The following is a 26,967-nucleotide window of genomic DNA, read 5'->3' as shown; positions in this document are numbered from 1 at the left end:
TTACTCTGCTCTAGATTGATTTTTCGAACGCATTGAAGATTCACAGTGCAGTTCACTCATGGTACTTTTTCAGGTAATCATCACCACAGGGCTGTTACAATGTACGGCATCCAGCTTTGATTGTTTTACATATGCAATTTTCCCTCCCATTGCCTTCCCAGATATTTTGCGGTTTAGCAAGTGGGATCGCCTCTCCTACCCGTCTAATGAGTTAAATAAGAATAAGGCTTGAGCAATCTGCACCCATAACATGCCTGCCTTCAGTTCACTGTTTATCTGTCGTTCTGATGCGTTCATGTGATTTGGTAAGGCACACACTGTTTAATAAATACCCAAGACCAGGAAAGCACCATGGGGGGTTGATGGGAAGAATGTGTGTGTGTGTGTGAGCTCTCTGGTCACAGGCTGTTGCGCAGTGTATATATACCCCTGGGGCAAAGGATGTGTGTAGAAATGAGATTTGGACCCCATTATTGGACAGAAGAAGTTGTTTTATCAAGGAGACCATGGAAACGAAGAGCATCTTAAATGCACCAAAAATTGAGCCGAGTGCACAGGGAGGCTGTATATCACGCTGGCAATTGCACCTCAGTACTACGCCGTGTAATAAAAGCGATTTTATGCAGACAGAGCACATGAATAAGAGATGCTTATGGTGAAGAGAGGATATAAGGATGAAAATCACCACTGTTACGTCTCACCTCTGACCTCACTGTCTGGACGGCTCCACAATCTATTCAAGTGGTGCTGGTTTTTCTAGCAAACCTCTTGCAGAACCAACCCACATTTGTGCCGGCCCATTGGCAAGATATTTATAGGCAATACAACATAAACTGGAAAAAGGATGGCGCGTCTGTGAAACGCCCAACACCCGTTGATTGCAAAACAGGCAAGAGAGAACACGAGAAAGTCCTCCATGGGATATAAATGTTAACACTTTACGCTTAAAACTTAGATTTCATGTTATGATTGTTCCCTGTTTATGAGGTTCTACCATCTTGCCATAATGGGATTTTACCGTAATCCTTCCGTAATCTCGCTAGATTACGCTGCTCTCCAGATTATCTGCTCAGGAACTGAATGGGAAAGGCAGTTCTGTGGTTTGGTATTAGTGTAATCTTAGTATAATTGGCTTCTAATTCGAAATCCATTGAAACGAATGAGTGAATAAAGGTGTTTTATGTCTAGCTGAGATTGCTCTGCCTTGTATAATGAGGCGGGGACTGTTGCTCAGAATATTTCTTGCTTCTGTTCTCTGAATGAGGAAGGGAGTGCCAGAATGGTGAAGAGAACAAAGAAACGAGTGCTGGCTTCATGTTTTCACACAAGAAAATGCTGAACAGTGCTTATAGTATTTCTCTATAATGTGATATAATATGGGCAACCTTCATAAATGACATGTTAGCTTTTTTTGTTTTTAACAAGCACAATATACAGTAGGGCTTTCCACAACACATAAATATCCAAAGCAAAAGTGTTCAACAAGCTTTGTAACCAAACCTTGCAAGCAAGTTTTAAAAACCTTTTTGTGGCCAATTTAAAACTGTATAAAACGTTGCACCTTTTCATCAATGTGGTCATAGAATAATACATTTAAACATTTCAGAAGGGAATGGAAAAAGGAAAATATAAAAAGGCAATAATGCCATGTTTTTTGGCACTACCATGATGGTAATACCATGATATACTGTAGGTTACCAACTGTAATTAAGTTTTACATTCAATCCCAAAATTCCATGATGTATAAATAAAGTAGAGATATTCAGATATAATAAGAGCAGTACATAAGACTGAGAAGCATGCTTGGGTACCTGCATCGCTTCCACCTACCTACCTCAACCTCTGTTACCGTGACAACCGTAAAACCAGGGTCATTCCGACGGCACCACACCAATCAACCCTGTCAGGGAATGACAAAATGTGTAGACTGCGTTCAGGACTCCAATGAACTGTATCAAGGGAGGGATGTTTTCACACTATGAATGATATGAACAGAAGTGTTACTATGTAACTGTGTAAGCTGGCCGCATAGTGATGAATGGACGACGGTTTGTTGTGTAATCCCTTTTGTATTGACCCTGCATGTTCCATCTCTTTCAAATTGTCTATTTCTGTTTGTTCTTGTATTCTTTTGTGCATTGAGTAGGATGGTCATGCAGGTATATGGGCTAAAGTTTGAAGACACTCCACTGTTTGCCTGAGGGCTCAGGGCTCGCTAAACAGAATTGTAAATTCAGCTGAGGCTTGAGCCTGCTTGGAAACTTTTGTAGTAAATGGGCACAGTTGGGACTCAAACTGAGACTGTTATGACAGTGTTGTCCAATTAAACTGCCTCACAAAATATATTCAGTGGTACAGACATCTAAATTTAGCTTTTACCTGTGTAGGCACTATAATGTTGTATATACGCATTATTTATTATCCCAATAAATTGGCCGTACTGCCTTGGGGCCGACATATTGTGTGCTATTTAAAGCAATGATTTACCTGACAATTATTCTTTTTCCTGAAATTTTGTTAAACGTTATGATGTTCCAAACCCGTATGACTGACTTTCTAAAGATCTTTGAATAGATTAAAAGGACACAGTGATGTTTTAGTAGTATATGCTATTATAGCTTCTTTTTTCAGTTTTTATTTTAGTTTAAGCATTGTTGTTATGTGCATTTGTTATTTTAATTAGTTTTTGTTTTTAAATATTACTATTTAGGTTGAATCTATTTGTATTTTTAATTTTAGTTCCATTTTATTTATGGAACTATGGTCTTGATCCAAACGAGCCCATACACGACACAAAACTACACGCAGATTGTGAGAAAATCCCCATGTAAAAACATAATATGCTGCTTGGCCAAAGCGATTAGCTTAAGCTAATCTATTTTCTTCAAAGTTTCAATTAAATGACCATGAACTTAATGCCGCCTTATGGCAAGTTGTAAGCCCTTACTTTTAAGTTCCGGGTGTAATAAGGTTCATTTTAATAACGTAAATGCTGAAATGAACATTTACGAATAAGTGCACTCTACAAAATGCTGGGTTGTTTCAACCCAAATTCAGGTCAAATATGGACAAACCCAAATGTTGGGTTAAAAATGCAATTTAAAAATGTACAGTTGTAAGTAAAAGTTGAAGTTGGGTTAAAATTTGAAATTACAATTTTCACCCAACATTTGGGTTTGTCCACATTTTACCCAAATTTGGGTACAAACAACACAGCATTGTTTAGAGTGTGCTAATAAGTATTCTTCATTGTTAGGTCATGTTAACTAATGCGGTTCACCAATGCTAATGTTAATATTATTATTTTGTTTAATATATTATATATATTTTTTATTTTATTTCAGCTTTGTTTTAATTAAATAAAATGTTTTAATTTTAGTTAATAAACTTGATGGGACCTGTGCTGTCAAGTAAAAAATAAATAAAATAAATAAAAACGGACAAAAAAGGACTAATATACCTTGAAAGTTGTCCATGCAACCGTCATATGAAATCTTACGAAAACTTCTCAAGTCATACGATAGCTAGTTTGACAAACAGGCAGAGAGCTGTGAGACGAGTTTATGCCACATCAATATTCTTATAATATTCATTTTGTGAAAGCATCAGCCAGAGCACTTTCAATCAATACTCAAGTCATGTGAAAGGACTAAACAAATGAATGAATCTATCTGAGCATGCTGCGTTTGTTCTCAGTAATGCTGAGGCAAGCAGTTGGTCAGTCTGACACGTTTATGTCGTATGGGGGTTTCAATAGCCCGTCCCGTTTTATTTAAAGCATGTTGCTTGGCATGTATTTAGAGTGATGTTACAGCTCCTCCCGTTTATCTCTGAAATGTGCCTCGTTCACGGTCGCTCTCTCTGCAGATTTCCCTCCATAAACCGGGAACAGGGAATAAATCACTCTCGGGAAAGCAGTGAAATCAATTTATTGCATGCGGAATAAAGCTCATCTTTTGTTTTTTTGCGAGTGCAGGGAGGACAGGTACGAAAGCTCGACTAGTAATTACACGTTTATTATATTTTAATCACGCGTCTGTCTAGGCTTTCATTGCTGTCTGCTGATCCCTGATGGACACATGCCAGGTTGGGTGGATTATGTGTGTGTATATGTGATTGTGTTTGTAAAACTAGAGTGCAGTCTTATCACGGTCTTTCCAGCACATCTGCAGTCCATGCTGTGGCCAAGCGTTTAATTGCCAGTCAATTTTGAAGCTAATTCAGGGGAAATAACATTTGTATAATTCTTGATTTTCATTATTGTTTTTGATTAACCACTTAAAAGAAGTGCTGAATAAGGATGTAATACAAAGGTTTTTTTTTTTAATATGAGATGCCTGATGTGTTATAGGATGCTCTCAGATGGATGTTTTTACTACCACTGACCTCTGATCTGTTATGAGACAGTATGGCATTTCTGTGCCGTGATCATATATCCCAAAGGAAATCAGTGGAAGTCCACCATAGACATTTTTATACATTTTTATAGACAAATTGAAGTGGCGACACAGAGGCCAAGCCAATGAATCATATTGTATTGAATATACTCTAGCTCACTGACTGCCAATGAATGCTAAGTAAATGTCAGGAAAAGAGCAGAGGAAGCATTGTTCAGCTCTTCAATAATCAGTTACTCTAGATATCACAATAAAAACTAGTATAGAAGTGCTACTAATATCCTGTGCTCATTGCACCCCATTCATGAAACTCAAACAGAACTAATTTGGGAATGATTTACACAGAAAGTCATGCTGTTTTTGTTTCATGAGTCATCAGAAAGACTTTTTAGAATTTTTTTTCCACACGTCCGTCCGTCCGTCCATCCATCCATTTTGATGAATGAATAATGGTATTGAATCAAACCAGCACCTGCCTGACCTATTTAAATTAGCACATTGTTATTCAGATAGCAAATGTGATTTCTTTCCACAATCTTGGTCTAATAACAGGCGTCCGTTCTCAAGTGTAGCGGATGTATATTAGAGCCTGGTAGACATATTCCTGCTTCATTTGCTTTATATTTTAACCGCTTCTTTGGAACGCAGAATCTTATGGTCTAAATTCTGTAATTATTGAGCTTGGCTTCTCATTTAATGCTTCCAGCAACATATACGATAAGCCAACTTATCCATTACAACGGCACATATTATTTCTTAGATATATCATACATGTACCCAACATGGAAATGCTTTTTCTGTATTTGACAGTCAGCGGTGAAATGCGCATATAATATGTTTTGTTCTCGTAATAATTGTTCTTCACCTCAAAATAACAATAATTTACCTGCCAAGCAGAGTGGAGTATTTCCATTATCATGAGTGCTTTGATCTATTCATTTTGACAGCTTGGTTGTGGGTTTTTATCTCTGAGATCATGTTGATGTATTTGAAAAATGACTTACTGATAGACGTATTCAAGTAAATGCTGTAAAATCGACAGCCAACTGAAGTATAATTTTTAGAAACTATGGACATAAGTGTGTCAGTCCTTTGCAGGAATGTTTCTTTTTGTGGTATTCAGTGGAACATGAGGGAAATTAAGAGTTATGAATTATGCAGGAGATGGTAGCACTCAGTTGAGCCTTTGAATGATGCTGTGTGTTTAGTGTCAAGGCAGATGCACCACGTAGATTTATGTGCATTTGTTGATTCAATCAAGCTATTGTTTTGAAAATCCTGAGAGACCCTGAGCCTATTTTTTTTGCCAAAGAATTGTTCTCTGACAAATAACAATAGCAAAATAATACTATCCCACTATGGATTGATTGTTCTTTCCAGCTGCGTTCAGGGCAGTCAGAGCTGACAAAAATGACTTCTTAATTACCTTTTTGTATTCACTGCTGCATGTTACGCTTTTGAATAAAGGAAAACAAGTCGACAACAACTGAAAAGCATTGGGGACGTAAATCAGTTCAATTATGATGAACTAGTTAAAAAATTTGAACACATACACACACACAAACACATACACACATTTGGCAAGAATCAGATGCAATAATTGTCTAGACAAAAAGAAAAAAACAACAAATTTTGGCCTAGGGAGGTTGGTTTTACACAAATAACAAAGTGAATACATTCTGAGGTTAAAGAATTATTATTAAAGAAACTCAAAACCTAGTATATCTCAATCCTAAAGAAGAAAATTGGGACTCAAGGGCCAAAGTGTCTATCCGTGTCATTTTACTTTATAGTGGTGTCCATGAACTTCTAACATCTTGCAAGTCAAACACCCTTTGACAGGCCAATGTTTTGAAGTGTGCCAAAAGGGCAGACAAGGCCAGCCATCGATCCTGTGGTAATTGCTCAGAGCTTGGTCTCTTCCCAGAATGCCTCTTACAACCTCAGCATGACTCAATCCTTCCTTTCTTTAGCTGTGTTTTGGATAAGAATGGTGAAAACAGTCATGCCAAAGAACAATCGTGTTTATTTATATATGGAGAAGAACACTAATAGCAAAACTCACTTTGATATGCAGATACACTGCCTCACTACACTCGTTGCATGAAACAGCTCAAGGGATATTCCTAGTGAGTGTTAGCTATTTCGGTAAAGAGACTTCACATTTGGAATGCCGGGAATGCAAAAGATGCTCTATAGAAGAGGGTGACATTATCATCATCATTTTCTGACATTTAAGTGCTACTCATTTTCTTATTAAGGTCAATGACATAACCCATTTTCAGTTCTTGCACACAATGACTTGATAAATCTCTTTTATGAAATGTGTATATATGTATATATATAAATGGACATATATAAATATTAAAGCGTGTTACGCACAAATGATTTATTTAGTGCTATTTGTACATTCACGCGTTTGACGCGAATTCGCATCTGCCGCCCGAGTTGAAAAATCTGAACTTTGGCGTCAAATTTGCGCCGCGTTAACCAATCAGGAGCCTGCTGCTTGCTCACGTGGTGAAGGATCTGGACGCTTCAATAAATTATTTTGTAATATGACTAAATGCGTGTGGTTCTAATGCACAACAAAGCAAATATTTTATCACTCAAAACTTTATTTCAATATATGAGACATGTTCATTTTGTATTGAATGTTATTTATTCCATATCTAGATTATATGAAATTATTATGATGTAAAGACAACCAACATATGTGCATAAGTTTGTGTCTGGACGTGAGAGAGAAAAAAATCACAGGACAGGTTAATAACTTTTAGAGGTCCGGTGGACACAAATACGGCGATGATGATTCTGAGCGGTGACTCTCTCGATGAATGCTCAGTCGACATAAAAGAATGTCCACCAACAGATTTCGATTCTGACGTGCGTCATGCGCGTAAATTTCGCTTCAAACTTTAGTTTTTTTTTACGCGCGACGATTTCGCTCTTGACACGTGAATGGATTCAGAGGGTTTCAAGCGTATAACTAGATGCGGTAGGCGCGAATTTGACGCGCTATTTGCGTCCGGTGTGAACGTTGCATTATAGTTTTTCAATATGGCGGAACTACATGGAATCCTCCTTGGACCTACCCGTCCCATGTATATAAAGATAATAAATTCTTCTGTTTTCGAGGATAAGTCAAATAAATGGATATTTAAATATTTGATACACCATTGAAGACATAATTATGAAAAAAAAATATTGATTTTAAATAATAAAATACATAAAAAGTACACATTGTCCCTTTAAAATAGATTTTTAAATTATTCATTCTTCATCTTTGACACTCACCCCCCTGTAATCACTGTGCCATTTCTAATGGTATGAAACAATGTGGCAAATCTGTCTGTACTGGTTTACTCTTCTTTTTTTATTGTTTACTACATTACTTGAACTGTTTTTATTTTACTGTTTTGTATTGATCACCTGAGCGCATCTTTTCCCTTAGTTATATGTATTTAGTATTTTTGGGAGTCACTATCATTGTGGTGTCACATATGTGTAGAACCGCTGGGTTGAAAACATTAACTAATGCTAATGGTGACTTATATACAGTATATCAAGTATTGAAAACTACCAACAGAACAAACCGTAGGCTATGTGTGACCCACTGAAAATTGATCTACACCACGCATCAGCAGGTCGTGATGCACTTAGTGCTGGTAGTGGGTCACATGATGCTTTGTCGGGTTATTTGTGTTGACTAGTGTTTGGCCTCGCATTCAGCTGCATAACTAACAAAAACATGCTGAGAAAGGATTATTGCAAGAGGTAAATCAGCTTGCATGGGATTTCAGCTTTTTGCAAAATGTACAGATGAATTCATATTGCTTATGTCAATTGATTACTTTGTTTTGTTATGCCTTCTGGATATCTGGAGTCTGATAAGATGTGTTTGTTTTACAGATTTGAGGACCAAGGATGCAGCCCTGAGGTGGACTACCAGAGCACACTCACTGGGATCTACTGGCTGGAAATTACGAACTTCTGAATGGATGTTTTCACGTGCGGAGAGGATGCTGGTCTTTTCATCCTGCTGACGTGGTCTCTGTGAATTGGGGTGTATCTCCGTTCCTCTTCATTTTCCATCTCCAGTTCTTCCAGAAAGGCCCACCTCAGCCTGAGAGAAGATGTGACCCAGGCAAAGGAATAATCTGGCTGCCTGTAGCCCCCTCCCTTTCTTCCACACGTTTGGCTCGTAGATCTCTCTGTCTTTCTTTCTCTCGCTCGGTCTCTCTTGGAGATATTACCGCTCTCACCGGGGATGGATGTACCGCCTGAAACTAGCAAGCATGTAAAGAAGTCCACAAGTCAAAAGCTGGAGGATCAGAAAAAGGTAAGACGCGTGGTTCATTCCTACCACTTCCGCAGGGCTGAAAGTTCAAAACCAGCAGTGCCGAATGGATGAGATTTTTCAACGCCCGTTTTCTTGCTGTGCTCAAAGCGACTGTTGGTGGTTTTTGTAGATCCTGTTGTTTATTTATAAGCAGATTTTCAGGTAGTTCTATGGGGGTGTAGGATGACCTGAAAACAGGAAGGAACATAATTATAACACAATTGTGATCAGCTTTGCTCATGAATATTAATTATGTTCAGTAGGCCAAGAAGTCCTACCTAATTTGACTAAAATTGCAGATTTATGTATCTTAAAAAAAAAGTATGTTTAAAGTTAAAGTATTATTGTCCAGACTAGGAACAGTGTATAAAAATGGATATATAATAACTAGTTTTATTAAATAACATAAAATATTAATAGTATTTTTATTTATATATTTTTTTTAAAAAGTAGTTTTATTTTATTTAGGAAAAAGGTTGTTAGGGGAATTTCATATAATATTACTAAGGATTAATTATATTAAATATGAATAAATAATTAAATACATATTTTGTCTTACCATATTTTTATTATTATTATTATTATTATATTGTAATTACACACACATATATGGCTTTTTATTTAGAAAAACAATTAACATAAGCATGATGGACAGTTTTATTTTATGCATTATTATTAATAATTTATTGATTAAATATTAATACATTATTCAATTATTCTAATTATAATTATTTCTTTGATCATGTATTATTTTTCTTCTTTTATTCGTAATTTTTGTGGGACTTTGGCATTTTTTATTCAGAAAAAAAGTTGACCATCAACTTAAAGAATTGGAGAGGTGATGAAAGTTTGGTGGAAAGTACTACAAGAATTTTATTTAGAATTTACTGGTGTTTGCTCTGGTTAGCAGACCTGAAAAACTTCTTCATTGAGATTTGGAGAAGCACTGGGAAGTTGTTTAGTGCCTCAGGTCTGCTCTACATTCTACATCTAGGACACTGTCCTTCTGTCGCTCACACTGCAGGTGAGAGTGGAGCTCCTGCTCTAAAGTGTGATTAGTTTTTAACACTTCGCCTTTGGACATGAGAGAAGTGTGTGTGCTGTTTGAACTGGATGGAGTCCCGCTGACCTGATTCTGGCTAATGAGGTACCTATGATAAGCCATCTTCTGCCAGAGAGTCCCTAACCTGCAGAAGACACCCAGTAATCTATCAGGCCTGACACCTGCAGCTTCATTAGGAGCTGATGAAGTTAGGAACCAGAATTTATTGGTGTTTTATTTCTGTGTTAGACCCAACATCTACTGGGAGGTCCCATATTAGCTTGTTAACGATACAAGCGGCAAAGCTCGGGCAAAGAAAGATGCATGCATATGTGTGTTGCAGGTGCAAACTTCTGCTTACCTTTTGGAAAACTGTTTATTTATATCACAATTGCAGTCAGTTTTATTCAACTTACTTCAAATGCAGTTCTTTTGTGGCAGATTATGGAATTGGACAGCCCGTTCTCGTTAAGAAAACATCACGTTGAGATTTACTGTACAGATTTCATACATTTGTGTGTTGTTTTGTGTAAATCTAACTAGTTACAATTTCACGTTCAGACAAATTGCTAGTACTGTAACTAGAATAACTTACCTCTGCTAATGGATCAGAGGTAAATGAGGCGAATTGAGCAAGTGACAGTTCCATCAACGGTCCCGAGCATCCTTCACGCGAGTCATTATTATCAAGCCCTTTACAATATTTACCTGGTCACATCTGGTCTCAGTAGACATAAAATTCTAAAAAAAAAAAAGCATCAGTATATAACAAAAGTGGCAAAACAAAATGAGCATAAATATACAACTTTATATACAAATGAAAAATACATTTTATGTTAATACTGATCATGTAAATCCTAATATGTTGATATAGTGACCGTTCCTCCTTCGTTTGTTTTAGTTGTGAATTAGACCCAAAGACATTCTGGCTCCCACAAAACACTGACGTAAGTGGAAGAACAGAAGATACTGAAGAAGTTGCTTTTTCCTTCCATTTTCTAATTGAAATGAATAAAAGCTTTGTGCGTACAGACGGCTTTGATCAGTTGCGGACTACCCAATGTCCTCCTTATTCATCATAATCATACACTCTTACACTAATGGAGAGAAAAGCAGGTAAAAAAAAAATATATATAAATATTGAGAGCTTGCTTGAATTAGACAGTTGGAGCATTGATGAATAAGTGTCCTCTACAGCTTTCGACTGTTGATTTGAATTCGAGATTAAGATGGCCAGAGGTGTTTGCTCTCGAAACAGGGAAACACTGCGTGCTAATGGACAGGAAGTGCTTTTGAATATTCATGAGAGAGACTGACCATCAAGTGTGGTGTTAGTGATTTAGAGACAGTTTCAAGAGATGTCCATGAGGATGATGCATGGCAATGTTTTTCTTACAAAATATTGGATTATATAAAGGAATTTTTCTCATTGTTCATTTTTTGATAATATGTCTGTTGCTTCCCCTTCCCTGTCTTTTTGTTTGAGTGGATGTTTGTTTTATCTTTATTTTATTTCTAAAGACAATATTGAGTTGATCGCAAAAAAAAGAGACGTTTTTGAAAGACTTACGTGATCATACCAGAGATGTTTGGCTGCAGAAGCTTGAGTTCTCTTAGCAGTATTGAGATGGACGGCTCTGATTTAGGTGGTTTCTCATGATTGTTGTCAGCCGACAGTACTTCAGAAGTATTTCAGAAGTACTTGGGAATATGGTTTTACCATTGGATTGATAAGGATTTGTAAGTACTTTTGTGAGTACTACACACAGTTATTATCAGTTGAAACAGATTATCTGGTCAAATGCTTAGATTTTAGTTGAAAATCTGTGTATGTTCCTCCCCATTGACAAAGTGATGTTATAATTTATTCTCATGTTGTTCCAAACCCATGTGACTTTCTTTTTCTTTGTTGAAGAATGTTGATGCTGCTCTTTTTCCATACAATGAATGTGAACATTGAGAGAGAACATCTACTTTCATGTACCGTGAAGAAAAGATTAATTAAAACATCATACTTACATTTGTGAAAAGTACAAGACTTGCAGGTTTCTCATTTGCTCCGTAAGTGCACCATATTTTCATTTTAAACGCACAAGTGAATTGACCCAGTCAGTTATCTCTAGTATCAGTGGGGAAAGCATGTGCAGCTATAGTAAAGCATGACATGTGTCTCATGAATAATTCATGCGGCAAATTTTAACGCTAATGTCAGCATCAAAGAGATCCTTCTAACTGGCTCTCCTTACATCTTCACATGAGAAGCATCTCCAATGAGCTGAGATAACGGCTTCTGACTGTGTCATCATTACTGGCTTTTCATGATGCTCCATCTTGTCATTGTGCATAAGTTATGTACTCTAGACTGTGTGATATCAGTTATATCTGGGCGATATATGAAATACTTCTGGAGATTTAAAACTAAACAATGATTTAAGTAATGATAAGAATTAATATTAAGAAGTTTCAGTTTTTTTGTTTTTGTTTGAGGGCTTGCACTATTTTAAACAATACAATGTCATGACTGATTCTGAATGCACCCATGCATTAATTAACTAAAACACCCCCAATGCTTTGCATATCTGCACAACCTGCTCATGTGCAGAACACTAACCACATCTGACCAGATGCATATTCCCCTTTTAAATTGGACCGAAGGGAAACCAAGTTTCTCATTTTCCTTCTGCCTCCAGCAACCTCCAGCAATATCGAGCCGGGCTGAATGGAGGAAACTGCTGCGTTTGGCAGCTCTGCAGGGCTGTGTTCCCAGCAGAGTGCCCAACTCTACAGAATGGAGCGAGCTTTATAATAAACGGCTGGATAAATGCACAATCACTTAAACACAGCATCGTGGCTCTTATAGGGGTTATTGTGTCTCCTGCTCCGATTATTAAAACCGTATGCGGTCCTTCCGCCTACTTTACTCTTATCAGCCCTTTCGGAGCACTAATTCTGGTGGCCCCTTTTGGGACGCGCCGTACAATGAGAGATTTATATTACATTATGTATAGAGTCTGAAGGGAGTGAGAGTATATGATATGGTTAATTGCTCCCATTTATCTTGTCTGGAGAATGGTAGATTCTCTAGCATAGCCCACCTTCCAGCTGCCCGTTCCCGTGCAAGCTGGGAAGATCTGATAGGTGGATATTTCTGCATATTGGAGCTTAGAGGCAGTGGTCCACACACCTGCTGCCCATTAGTTCAACTTGGCAGGGAGTTGCACGCAATTATCAAGGCCTCCCTGAGCTCTGCGGCCAATCAGAAGGAGCTGTGGATTTGCTGACACTTGTCTGACAAATGCCTGCTGTGCGCCACCATTACCTAACACTGTCATTGGCTGTGTTCAGAAGAGCATGTTAACATACTGCTCATAAAGTTTTTGTAATTTGCAGTATGTATATTGGATGTTATGCAGATTTTATCTATGCCTGGTATATTTGCCAAAATGTGCATGATTCACCAGAGCAGACAGCGAGGAATACAATTTCCGATGATGCGATGTGCTTGACATTGTGCACGATGTTCCTTTTTCAATACAATATATGAAGTCAAAGCAACATCGACTGCAATATCTTGTCTCGTTATTTATCATACTACCAATCACACTTTTTTTAAAACTCAAAATTGGATTCAAAATGTAAAATATTGATGATAACTGCATACCACTGGCTCTTAAAAAAAGTCTACTAAGGATTCATGATATCTTAGTGCCTTATTGGTTTCAGACAATATTTGGTATTGAATTGTTCATGCTTGTTTCCCCCATATCAGTGGAGGAAGTACTGAATCTCAGTACTTAAGTTAAAGTACAAATAACCAGAAAAATATTTACTTTAGTAAAAGTAGAAGTAACAAAATGACAACCAAAGTAAAGTAAAAAGCACCTGATTTTAAATGTACTTTAAGTATTACAAGTAAAAGTACTTGCACAACAATTCATTCTCTTAATGTCTATATTCTACTGATTAATAAAACATTTAATTCTAACTCATTCAACCTAATACTCCTAATGATGTTCAATAATGATGGAAAAAATTGTTGTCATCATTTCTGAACAAGCTTGCAATATACACATCAAGCGTATCCTTACGATAATAACTGTTTGGCAGTAAACGCGATTATTTTATGGCGTAATTCTGAACCTCTTGGCTTGCCATAATTCTAACCAAACGTATATTACACACGCACCGGGTTTCCTACACACGTAAAAACTAATTTTCGCATATAAATTGCAGGATAAACAAACACTGCGTACTATAGAGACGCATTTAGTGTGACCGGGTTGACATATCAGCCCGTTCTCATCCCAAGGCGTCATTTACTGACTCTTTTGATATATCTATCGCACGCGTTGGATATATCTATGGGAACCAAACGTCAATGGTGAGACAAACGTGCCTTGAACACACGTCAGGATCACGCTTTGGCAGGGGAAAAACTGATCAGAAAATGTAATGAAAATGTAACAGAACGTTGTAGAAAGTATAATAATTGCTGCAAAATGTAACAAAGTAAAAGTAAAAAGTATACACTTATTGATTCTACTTAAGTAAAGTAGATATGTGAAAAATTTACTTAAGTGAAGTAACTAAGTATTTGTACTTTGTTACATTCCACCACTGCCTCAGATCTCCATATGAATATTGATATATGAAGATCTTGGGGAATCAAGCATCAAATAAATGCAGAATTGATAAACATAAGAGCATAATGATGTTAAATCATCCTGTGACTCCCTAGTCTGTCTAGTACCCCTGTTTAAGAACCAATGCCTGATATTTTTTCGTAAAATTGTAGGCAGTATACCAGTCCATTTCAGATGACCACTGATTGGAGGTTTTGTCACAGGACGTAAGTATTATCAGTGTCTATGTGGTCATTGCTGTGATGCTGCTGTACCCACGTCGTTGGCAAATGTATGCTCTTAGCGTTAATAAACTGGGTCTTTAGTAGATGTCGAATGAATAATTGAAGAGTCTAGTTTTAGTGTTTCACAGTCATAAAAATACAGTGCTTCTCGTAACATTGCTGTAACCACTCTTGAAACAGGATATTGTTTTCCTTTGTAACAACTCTAAAAACTATTTCACCAGCCCTATTACACAGCTTGTCGCTTTTAATTTGCTTCTAGTCTTTTTAACAAGCCTGCTTTTTCTTTAAAGGTTAGCATGTTACTCTGAATCTGTCCTTTTTATTCAGTTTTATTCAGCTATAAAACCGTTTCCTGCTTCACTGCATGGCAAACGTGTTTTATCTTGGGTTAAATAGTGATTTTGTGCTGTGTAACGTGAAGGACCAGCAGTCAGAGGCAGGTGTGTGATGGGTTTTGGGTATTTAATCTTCTTATCGTGCTGGCACACGGTCTAAAGGGCGGCGTTGAAGCAACGAACCCACTTGACCTTGGGCAACTGCTGCTGGCGAGAGCAACACTCCCCTATGTCGTGGCGCTAGCCTGCTAATTTAAAAGAAGCCCCTTTTGCCACATTCCCCCCTGTGATGCTAGTCTGTTGCTGGTCTGGGTCTGAGCCGCTGGGATTAGCTGGTCACACAAGTGCCATTGGCACCATGCCCGAAGAGTCGGACTCTCTGGGTGTCACAATATGACTGAATCACCATAAAAATGTAACCCGCAGCTTACAGGAAACTGTGAAACTGTGAAAATGTGAGAGGAGAAAGAAAACAGTGGCCATTTTTCAACAAGAAAGAATCTGTCACTCAGTGTTGACTTTCAAAAGAAACATCACTGTTGCACACACACACACACACACATCAGTTTGCTGTTGTCAACATTTGTCACTCTGTCTCACTCTCTGTCAGTCTCTCTCTCCTTCACATTTCTTAACCTTGGCAGTTGTTTGAGTGTTGATATCACATAAGGTGTCAGGACATCACTTGGCACATTTGATGTTTGTCTTAAGTTATTATTTTACAGTTATAAGGTGTATGACAATTTATATCTATATATTATATATTTAATTATTTTGTTTGTGTTTAACAATAGTTAGACCTCCTAGAAATAAAATGGGGTCCCTTGATCATTTGGCTCTAATTTATCAGTTTAAATTTATTTTATTTATAGACATAGGGATGCAACAATATGGTGATTTTTCTCAGGCTCTTATATTATATTATATTATATTATATTATATTATATTATATTATATTACATTACATTATATTATATTATATTATATTATATTATATTATATTATATTATATTATATTATATTATATTATATTATTATTTTTTTATTATTTGTGTTTAGCAATAGGTAGACCTGACATAATTGACCAGAAATAATGTGGGGACCAGACCTGCGGAGTCAGTAGCCACTTTCAAGAAACAGCTGAAGACGCATCTTTTACGGCAGCGCTTGATCCAGTAACACTAACACTTTCTCTTCTGTTCTGTCAAATTAATAAATTAATAAATTAATGTATAATTAAATTAATTAATAATTAAATTAATGGACTGCGTTAAATTAAATTGGGAAGATTCATAGAACTTTCATATTGTTCTTCTGTTAGTTAACTGCTTCTATTGTTCTCATTTGTAAGTCGCTTTGGATAAAAGTGTCTGCTAAATGAATAAATGTAAATGTATACTGATGTGAGTCAAAATGTTGTGCATCACTAATCAGAAGTAGCTGTTACCAAAAAATCAGACTTGTGATTTTCTATAGGCACTAGAATATCATAGAGACTTTGGGGTGGGCTCTTTTGACTTGGTTCCTACTTAGCAGCATCCCACAACAACACCCAGTCTAGCACTAACATTTTCTTCATAAAATGTAAAAGTTTAGTTATTTGTTTGTTTATTTATAAGCATTAATCCAGACCAAAGAAATGTCCTGAGCTCCTGACATGAATCTAGACTTATTTGCTTTGACACAAAGCAAATTATAACACCATATTGTCACACATAGATCAGTTCTAGATTGAAATTCTGCCTGAATGGCTAATTGAGTTTCACATGTCACTGTTTTTTTTTTCCTCCCTGGGAGCTTTTTCTTATGAAATACATCCCCTGCTGCCCCATCTAACCAAATAATTCAAATAGCTTTCCTAAAGCTCCAGGAATCCTTGTCCTTTCTGCTTTACCCATGATGCCGTTCTCTTTGGTTATTGGTTGCACTGTGGTGAGGAGATGAGATTGCTTTCTCCTCCAGTTTGAATATCCCTCATTGATTGTGCCTATATTGAGATACAGCAGCACTGCGCCTGTTTGAGGCCGGTCTTAAATCACAGGGAAGCTTACAGCGGGATTGGGAATTCAAATGGATCGCCAAAGCTGTGTGGAAAGTATACTGTATGTCAACCATAAACTTTCATAGCAGCCTTTCTCCTGCCGTATTGACAATAACATGCTGATTTCCTGAAGTACAAGCATGCCACAAAGGAAAACCGCAAACTAAGTCGGCAAAATGTGTCGTTGAAATAGAATACCGTTACTTGACTAGTGAGGCGAAAGTGTAAGTGAGTTTCATTGTTGGCAAAGGAATAAAAAAAAGAACAATTTATATCTAATGTTGCATCCAATATAAATGGTAATCATTTTGGGGGTTCAGACACGCACTCTCTCACGGTAATCAAAGTGCCTGAAAGCACACGGCTCTAAATCTAGTTTTAGGATGCCCTATCAGATATCAGAACTGACAGTATAGGGGTAATCATAAGTCGCGCACTAATTCAACAAATCTGGTTATATTTCTTTTCCCACCTAATGGGAAAATTCAAGGTTCAGTGACCTGTACAATGAGTTAAACTCTGAACACTGTGACTCACTGTATGCCACTTTATTACATCACATTATGCAGGTGTTGAGCATTTCAGACCTTAATACTCTGTTGGTTGATGATTTCTCATTTAGTTATGAACATTAAGTGCATGGAATTTGTATTCATATATACTTAAATAAGTCCTTAAGTGTATTGCAATTGAACTCAGAGAGGTAATTCACTGAAAGAATGAATTGTGTATTTATATTATATATAAAATATGACATATATAATTATTGTATACTATACAATACACTTGAACTTGACGCATCAGAGTTTCTCTTTTGCTGTAAATCGATATGTGCGGCCGTCTGCTGTCTACATGAACGCATCGCTTCTCTTCAGAAGACCTTTATTAACCCCCGAAGATCCATGTCGAGCACTTTAATCACGCTATAATGTACTTCCAAAGTCAAGCATTCATTCACTCTCATTATCAAGCTTGAAGAGCCAAGACATTTTTTTAATATAACTCCCTTTGTATTCGTCTGAAAGAAAAATGTCATAGGATAGCTTTAGAGTGAGTAAATCACGGGCTAATTTTCATTTTTGGGTGAACTATCCCCTTAAGCTTGCATTTTCGTAACCTAGTAAACAAGTTATTAAATTAAAAAAAAAATAGCTGATACATTAATATTCATTAGTATCATTTTTGGGAAGTTGGAAAGTTTTGTAACTACTAACCTATTTCCTCTTCTATTTCAGCACGTTTAGTGTCTGGTTTGCTTGTGGGTTATACCTTTGCTGAAATATAACTCGCAAATGTGGTGCAAACTGGTGAATTTATAAATGATTGATATCTGCTCTTTCATATGCATGTCATATGAATTCCCTGTAGGGTTGTTTTTCAGTGTATGCCTTGAATTCATTGAGTGTATGCATGCTTTTGCATGTTGTTCAGAAGACATGTTCAAGTAACTGCAGATTATTAGATGGTAGCTTGTCATCTTTTTGCGCTGATATCCGTTTTAAGTGTAGCCGCTCTTGTTAACAACAGTAGGCTTATCCTATCTAAAGAAGCACACACATACCCAGAAAGCTGGTGAAGAATACCACCTCAGAAAGCCATGAAAGCCACACTCTAAAAAATGCTGGGTTGTTTTAACCCAATTTTGGGTAAAATATGGACAAACCCAGCTATTGGGTTAAAAATGTAATTTAAAAATGTAACCCAATGGCTGGGTTTGTCCATATTTTACCCAAAATTGGGTTAAAACAACCCAGCATTTTTTAGAGTGCATGAGTCATTAGCACTCTTCCCACTCTTCCAACCACAGTTTTCGTTTTTGTTACACCTGGTCGTCAGAAACATGCTAGGGTGGTGTTATCACATCTACATTCCTCAACAGCAGTGCATCATTTTCCAGAACCTCAGGCTGTCAATTTCCATGCATCTTTATTTTTTTCCCCTTTTCTACCTGTGAGTTTGTTGCATTCTCATGTTATTGCCTAAGAGCAAGTGCTCTTTTTTATCTTCTTTTTTTCCCTTTTTAAAGAAAGCAATACTTTTACTCAGCAAGAATGGACTAAATTGATCAAAAGTGACAGTGTAGACATTTAAAATGTTACAAAATAATGTTTTCAAATAAATCTTTTGATCCTGATAAAACAGCATCACAATTTCCATTTAAAAAAAAAAACTGTTTTCAACAGTAATAATAAGAAGAAATGTATCTTGAGCAGCAAATCAGCATATTAGTATGATTTCTGAAGGACCATGTGACTGAAGAAGAACAATACAATATCTTTAAATAATGGATTAATAATGGATCAAGTTTATAGTGTCTCAAGTAGAGAGGTTTTTTTTTAAACTTTATGAATAATTGCAGGTCTAGAATGTAGAAACACGGTTGCATGATTTGATATCTTCCCATCTGTTGCAGTCAGAATCCCTGGTCACGGGGGATTGTGCCTTGAGGATTGGTTTATTTGTGCATAACCACAATTACATCTGTCACAGGTGACTCATGAGTTGTGGGGGCACTTTGCACCATGGGATACAGCACAAGATAAGCTGAAGAGAAATCTGTGTGTGTCCTTATGGCACTCTCTGACAGGAGTGACACTGACATTCTAGACTTGACATTCAGATCCACCGCGCCTGCCAAAATTGTACTTGCACATTTTAAACTTGAAAAATACACCAAGACTGATGTATTGTACCATTTAAAGCACTTTACTATCCTCAGATGACACTAATATTATACCAAGATCTTTAGTACAAGCAATACATTAAAATACACACCATTCCGAAAGACACAAAACGATTTTTCAACTTCAATGCCATACCAGTCACATTAAACTTCTCACCCCCCTAAAAAAAAAAAGACTTGTGTTTAAAAAGTCTTTCATTCACCTCTGTTTAAAGGATGTCAGTTAGAAATGTTATCTTGGTGTCACTCTGATCATTTCATTTCATTCCCATCAGGGTCTTTAGATAATTTTAGCGGCGTCACATCAATAGTTATTAATCGCATAGCTGTGCTGCCACAGATGAGCATCCATTACTCTCATCGACAGGGTTTTTCACTCCTAGCCGTAACCATCCTACTCTACAATGGAATAAGTGCCAGGGCTGAAGGATCGCCGTACAGCGAACAGAACCGTAACGGCTGATTTAGGGGCAAATCGTCTTTACTTGCCGTGAGTGTCACTGTAACCGTCCGTCTCATACGCAGAGCACAAAGCTGTCAAGGTTTTATTCTTGACACACTCTCTATCTCTCTCTTCACTACTGGCGTCAGAGGAAAGATGCTTGTACCTACACTACTTGTGTGGTGGTCATGCGTGTTAAGCCCGACAGACTGTCAGGTGAAGAGTCATGTGTGTCTGGTTTGCCCTTCCAGTTGTAAAATAACACCCTATCAACTGTCTCTCTTTACATAAATGGGCAATATGAGAAATAGTTTAATCAAAAAGAAAATTGTCACAGTCTACTCATCCTAATATCACTCAAGCCATATTTCAAGACTATATTTGCAGTTGCAATGTAATATGGACTAGTTTTATTATACTTTATAGACATGTAAGAACACAATATTTTACGATCCATATCGGTCAATATCAGTCATTTAATTGATCTGTATCGTATATTTAATTGTGGACACTTTTTTTGCCTTAGATTTTAGATTAAATTGAATGTTAACTTGCTTAAGATATAAATTGAGACTATGGCAATTGCACTTAAAGCACAAATACAGGTTTCACTTCTATTATAGGGACTTTCTTATCTCAACTATCCAACTTTCTTATCAACTAATCTTATAATTTATAGTTGTTTTTTTTTTATTGTTTGTCGAGCCTTTTGTCTAAAGACAATTTTCTACCCCTGTCTTGAGAAAAGTACGATATCTTCTTGTTAAGGCATTATAAACTGGTGAAATGTTTTGTTTTGTTTTGTTTTCCATAGTTCAAGATATTTTGCACTCTAAGGCTGGTATGAGTAAGTAAATACTGTAATGTTGACCTCTTGTGGGATGTTTTTGCTGTGCGTGGGCAGCTTACCAGTGAACTGATCAGGGTTTCTGAAGAGATCAGACCAGTCCCTATAAACTTATCTCATCTTATATCGAGGTGTTTGCTAAATGTGTCTGAACTTAGTCATAAACATTTTTTGAAGCCAAGCTGTTTCATAACTGTTATATTATACTAGCTTTGCTTGGTTGGCTTTCATAAAGGAAAAATAAAAGGTCATCATGACATGTCAGTGACATTTGAAACCATTAGTGAGAGAAACTCAGTGAAACGGAGATATAGAGATCATCTTAATAAGGCAGCTTGGGTTTGGCCCTGCAAATAAAACAGTGTTTCTTAGCCTGTGGTCACTGTACATTTTGGGTTTGCGGGAAGATCCTTTTAGGTCAACACTAACAACTTCTGGGTAAAGCCACATAATATCCATATCCCCCATAATATCTCCAAATGGTTTTCAAGCTCTGAAGCAAACCAGTTTTAGTGTCTATGACATTGACTTGTCATCCATGAGCTCATGAGTTACATAAGGCTGGCTGATCCCAGCCGACCAATATCATTTTTCAATTAAAACTGGATTTAAGTTGTCAAACAACAAATTATAGAAGGTTTTAATGATGACAAAGTTCCCATGCACTCAATAACTAGATCCTGGCACATCAGGAATTGGGTAAACTAACTGATTCTTTATTTCTTTCTTTCTTTCTTTATTATTTCTTTCATCATGTTGCAAAGCTAAGCTACTGACGTGATGATCTAAATAGCACAACACATATAAGTATGTAGTACAGACAAATATTGGGTGAAATATTTTGATTGCCCTAGAAAGGTAACAACTCTCCTCGCATTTACAGATTAGCATGTTGCTAAGCTCATGATATACAAATGAAATAAACATTGCTTTATTTTTTTCAGCTACAGTAGCTGTATTTAACAGTAGCATTCAAGTAAGAAATTGAATGAGCTATAAAAAATAAAACACTACATAGACTTCACTGTATAAATTGTACATTGATTCTTATTAAAGCTACTGTATTAAAGCCATTTAATCAAGAGCAGTGAGTAATGTTCGTTTTGCCTTTTGTTGTTTTACTAACATTAAAGGGATAGTTCCCTCCCAAAATGAAAATGGTTTTAAAGTTGAATGAGTTTCTTTCTTTTGTTGAAAATAAAATGTATTTTGAAGAATGGGGGTAACCAAACAGTTGATGTTTCCCATTGACTTCCATAGTATTTTTTTTTCTTACCTTGGGAGCCTGTTTGGTCACCAACTCTCTTCAAAATATCATCTTTTGTGTTCAGCACAAGGGAGAAATTAATACATTTGGAACAACATTAGAGTAAGTACAGTAAATAATGACCGAATTTTCATTTTTGGGTGAAATATCCCTTTAAGGACAAGCGGCAGCATGTTTACTAATTGGCTGTTGTCACTTTATCCTGCACACATCTAATATACAGACACCAACATGCATTAAATACCTGAATGTATCTATAAAAATAGTGCTACTAAATCAAACTTGGGCTTTTAAATGTATTAATGAATGCCTGACGCATTAGTACGTGTTGCACATGAAGGCAGCATTACTGCAATGCATTCTGTAATTGCTTAAAAGCACATACGATTCAGCTATATTTAGTCTTTGATTCCTTTCAATGCTGCCTATGTATTGTAGGTAAACTGCTAGGATTGCAACAGAGCTATTGTATGACTGAAATTGTGACACCACGTACAACATACCTGAAGGACAACCTCATTCAACACCAGTATATTTCAGGGCACATATATGCCGGTCAACGCTCTCTTGCCACCATTGTTGTAATGTGCACAGATAATGAGATGAGATGGCTGCTTTTCTGCTTTATTTACTAATGGCTGCTCACTCTTGCTTGCTTCCAATCCACAATGGCCAATAGATTTGATAAAGACTGTTTACAAAGCAGAAGAGGACGGAGTTGGTAGCCACATATCATGTCTACATGCTCTTAGTGTTTGATTTAGTGGTGTACTCCAAACAAGGACAAGTTCTTGTGGTCAACTGAATCTTAATATACTCTCAGCACAACAACAACTGAGTAGCAGAGCATCAAAATAATGATGAGCTGTATTAGAACATACTCTAGACATCAAACTAGTGCCATATTACTGTGTCCTCTGACTGATTAATATAATTTTTGCTCTCTAGTAGCTGATGCTCATTAATATTGTCATCCGCAGTACTGACTTCATTACCACAGCACCTCATGCCCGGCTTAATCTCTTTTTGACATTCTCATTCGCCACATGCAAAAGGTCAAATGGTTTGTTTAGATTTATTTATAGTGTGAGCCGCTTCTGTTGAGCCATTACATCACCTAAAACAACTAGTGAATTACTAAATGAACAAAGGGCAAGTATTGCAGGTCCCTGCTGAAAAGAACAGCATCACTGACCTGCTACTGTAGATCACAAGTCATTTTCAATAACTGCTGGTGCAGTCCTGTAAAACAGCTGCAGTTTAGGACTTGAGGTTGTGTGTCAGATGATTGTCACCTACAGTATATTAGGATGCCCTTTTGCTATGTAAAGGCGCATTCACACCAAGTACTATTACTATAACGATACAGAGATGTTTTTAAAAATCATTCTAATTTGAAAAGAAGAGCAGAGTCCATACCACAACTATAATGATAACAGCACAGAGGATCAATATTTTTGGAACGATATAATTTCCAGTTGATAACTGATAAAAACATTGACAGCCAATCAGGATCCATCAGCCAAGCAGAGCTCAAGCATCTAAAGCGACAGATGACATAACTGTAATGCACTTGTCATAAACAAGTAATATAGGTAACGTTATTGTTATATGTATAGTCAACGCTATCTCACGACCAATTCGTATGAACTCGTATTCGAATACGAATTCGAATACCCATGTGATGGGAAGGTTTAGGGGCGGGGTCAGGGGTAGGCCATTCGTACGAATTCATACGAATTGACTAATTCGTCAAATATGTACGATTTAGCAAAAATCGTACTAATGAGATCGTGCGAATTGTTACGAATTAGCCACCTCGTAATATTTGTACGAATTCCCGTGAGATCGGGTTGGTATAGTTATCGTTCTTGGTGTGAACAGGCCTTAACATGAACTATGCCAGAATCAAACCAGCATAAACCATTTGGGTGTTTTCAGAAGGGTTTTGAAAAGTTGCCCACATCCCCCATCAATGCTCTGCCCTCCTTCTCTTGCCATTCAAATAGCATTATGCTTCTATTAAGTTAGAAGTAAACCTCAGCCACTTCAGCATCTGGCTGTACTGTTGTAATTGCCCTCTAGCAAGAGATTTGCACTCTGACGGAGACTGAGTCTGTGTTGCGGATGTCATCAGAGAAAAGAAGAGTGTAATGATAGAGTGAATCCCACAGCACTGGAGAAATCAACCTCAGTATTGTCTTAATCAGCAGATCTAAACAGTTATTTCAGTGATGGCAAAGCTAAACATAGAGCAGTAAGTAATTTAGTCGTCAGTGCCTCCTAATCCTTCAGAAATCATTCTGATATGCAGATTTGGTGCTCAAAAATGATTTTTTATTAATCTTATAATGCTATATAGTTTGTCTGCTTAATTATATATGTGGAAACCGTGATCCATTTCAATTTTTTTTTTTATGAATAGAAAGTTCACGAGTTCACACTTACATACAATTAAAGGTAAACACTTGCGTACAATTTATATATTTATATACAATTTATATATATATATATATATATATATATATATATATATATATTAATTTTATATTTTTTTATATAGAGAACTGCTTATATAGAGTATATAGAGCTTACATACAATTAAAGGTAAACACTTACGTACAATTTATATATTTATATACAATTTATATATATATATATATATATATATATATATATTAATTTTATCTTTTTTTATATAGAGAACTGCTTATATAGAGTCATAACACTATGTCTGAATTTGGCCCACAACAGTGCAGATACCAGAAAGTATTCAGGTCTTTCGTTAGTCAGGTGCCATGGCATATTTTTGATTTTTCCATGGATGGAAAGCGTGCAACCTGGGGAGAAAAATATATCATCTTTTTCAGTAGCTTTCCGTATAGCGAGAGTGGGAACATTTGGACGACTGGCACGGATCCTAGAAAATATTCCTAAGAATTTGCTTCAGGCAAGACATCATATAATCGCTGCAGGATTCTGGATGGAAGAAGTGGTAATGACAATGCATCATGTCAAAATAGTGATTGTTTGTATCAAACAAGAATAAAGTGCAGCCCCCCACTGTCATATGCTCTTTTCCCCCCGAATGAAATCGATCGGGTTGGACATCTCTGAATAGGAGGAAATTGGCCTGATTGCTAGTTCCCAGTGTCTGTTGCCATGCATCATGGGTGCATGGACTCAAAATGAAGGGAAATATCAAACTCCCATTTAGACTGTTATTCAAATAAATGGCTTCTGTTTAATCTCTACTCTACTTTTATTGTCGCAATTCATAAGAAACGTTCGATTCATGTGTCAACACATTAAAATCGCGATGAAGAAAAGATTAATCTGTTGATAAAAGCTTTTACTTAAATTGATTGTAGCCTTTCTATCACAGTGTTCACAATGTCCTCACATGGTTTTACCATCATGTGTTCAATGGATAAGTTACTGTTATACTATACTGTTATACATCAATTCCTTTGTGAGATTAATTAGTTCTCTTCTCACAAATTATGTGGTTAGGAATGGAACTAGCTGTCCTTACAAAGTGGTACCATATTACAGTAATGGTCAGATTGTATGCCATGGTATTTTGATTTATAGCGAGCATATTCCATATTCCATATTGGGAAAAATGTAACTATTATGCAGATGTACAGGCAATGTGGACTAATGTGGACTATTCTGTTAGCATATAGTCATATAGTTGACTATATGTTTTGTTAACATATAAAACAGTGGCAGTGACGGCCAGTCAACAGTTCCAGCAGTAAAGATTTAACTTCTTGATTGATGTTGTCATCCAAGGGTATCACTCATAATTGCTGGGGTTGAAATGCTTTAAAAAGCCTCAGCTTTCTGCACAAAATTAAGCTCTGGCGGTTTTCCTTAAAGCAATTAACTTCAAAGTTAATTAAAAAAAAAAGATAATGAATTACCTCATTAATGTTATCAGCTTTTTTTTTGCATGTTCCTCGCAGCGGACAAAACGTGTCACAAACTTAGTGATTACAACCTCCCATTTAAAGGGACAATTTGATTGGTCAATTTTACTAGATTGTCTGAAATATTTAGTTGTTGAAATGTTGAGTTTACTTGGCAAACAATCAAATATATATATATATATATATATATATATATATATATATATATATAAAAGAAAATGCCTTGGTGTTTTTTTGTACTTTTTGTTAGTGTGACAATGTAACCTGTTTACTTATACTTCGAAATCTTACAGCTAGTGCTGATACATATTATGTAACTTTACTTGAGTTGGCTTACTCAGTACATGTTCTCACAGTCTTTTATTCATACTCATAGCTTCTCCAGCTGTCATCTCCCTCATTAGTTTGCTCTCTCCAGATGTATGCCGCGTTAGCATCTTGAAGACAGACAAGCCTAGTGGACTGAACCAGTGGGAAACAGTGAGCGTGTGTGAGTGGGAGAATGAATATAGACCCCCGTATCGTCTGAGCACACCTGCAACGTTCCTCATCAGAAACCAGCTGCGGTGGACTAATCCCCCTTCTTTAATCCCCCACAATTAGCAGACACTTCAATACACTGACATGCAGCGGCTGCCCTCGCCAACCTCTCAACTCAGACAGCCACATACATGACTCTGTTATGTTTTAATTAGGTTTAATTAAGCTGGAATCAAATGTGTTGTTTGGTAGAATTATTAACATGATTTTCTTTACATACATTTAT

The 26,967-nt window shown here is 36.6% G+C and overlaps 1 protein-coding gene across 4 annotated transcripts in view; it reads left to right on the top strand.

The window, feature by feature from the left end:
- The window catches only part of nav3 (neuron navigator 3), a 288,447-nt gene that overhangs the window by 50,200 nt on the left and 211,280 nt on the right, over window positions 1-26,967 (top strand). For all 4 annotated transcript variants that reach the window (XM_089127018.1, XM_089127023.1, XM_089127022.1 and 1 more), the window contains exon 2: window positions 8,310-8,739. In XM_089127018.1, the coding sequence (XP_088983144.1) occupies window positions 8,668-8,739 (72 nt within the window). In that variant the 5' untranslated portion in view covers window positions 8,310-8,667. The remainder of the gene's footprint in view (window positions 1-8,309; window positions 8,740-26,967) is intronic.

Source organism: Pimephales promelas, chromosome 24 (genome assembly GCF_988280905.1).
Source record: "Pimephales promelas chromosome 24, fPimPro1.hap1.1, whole genome shotgun sequence".
Lineage (NCBI taxonomy): Eukaryota > Metazoa > Chordata > Actinopteri > Cypriniformes > Leuciscidae > Pimephales > Pimephales promelas.
Note: the sequence above shows the minus strand (reverse complement) of the source record. Positions and strands in the feature narration are given on the sequence as shown.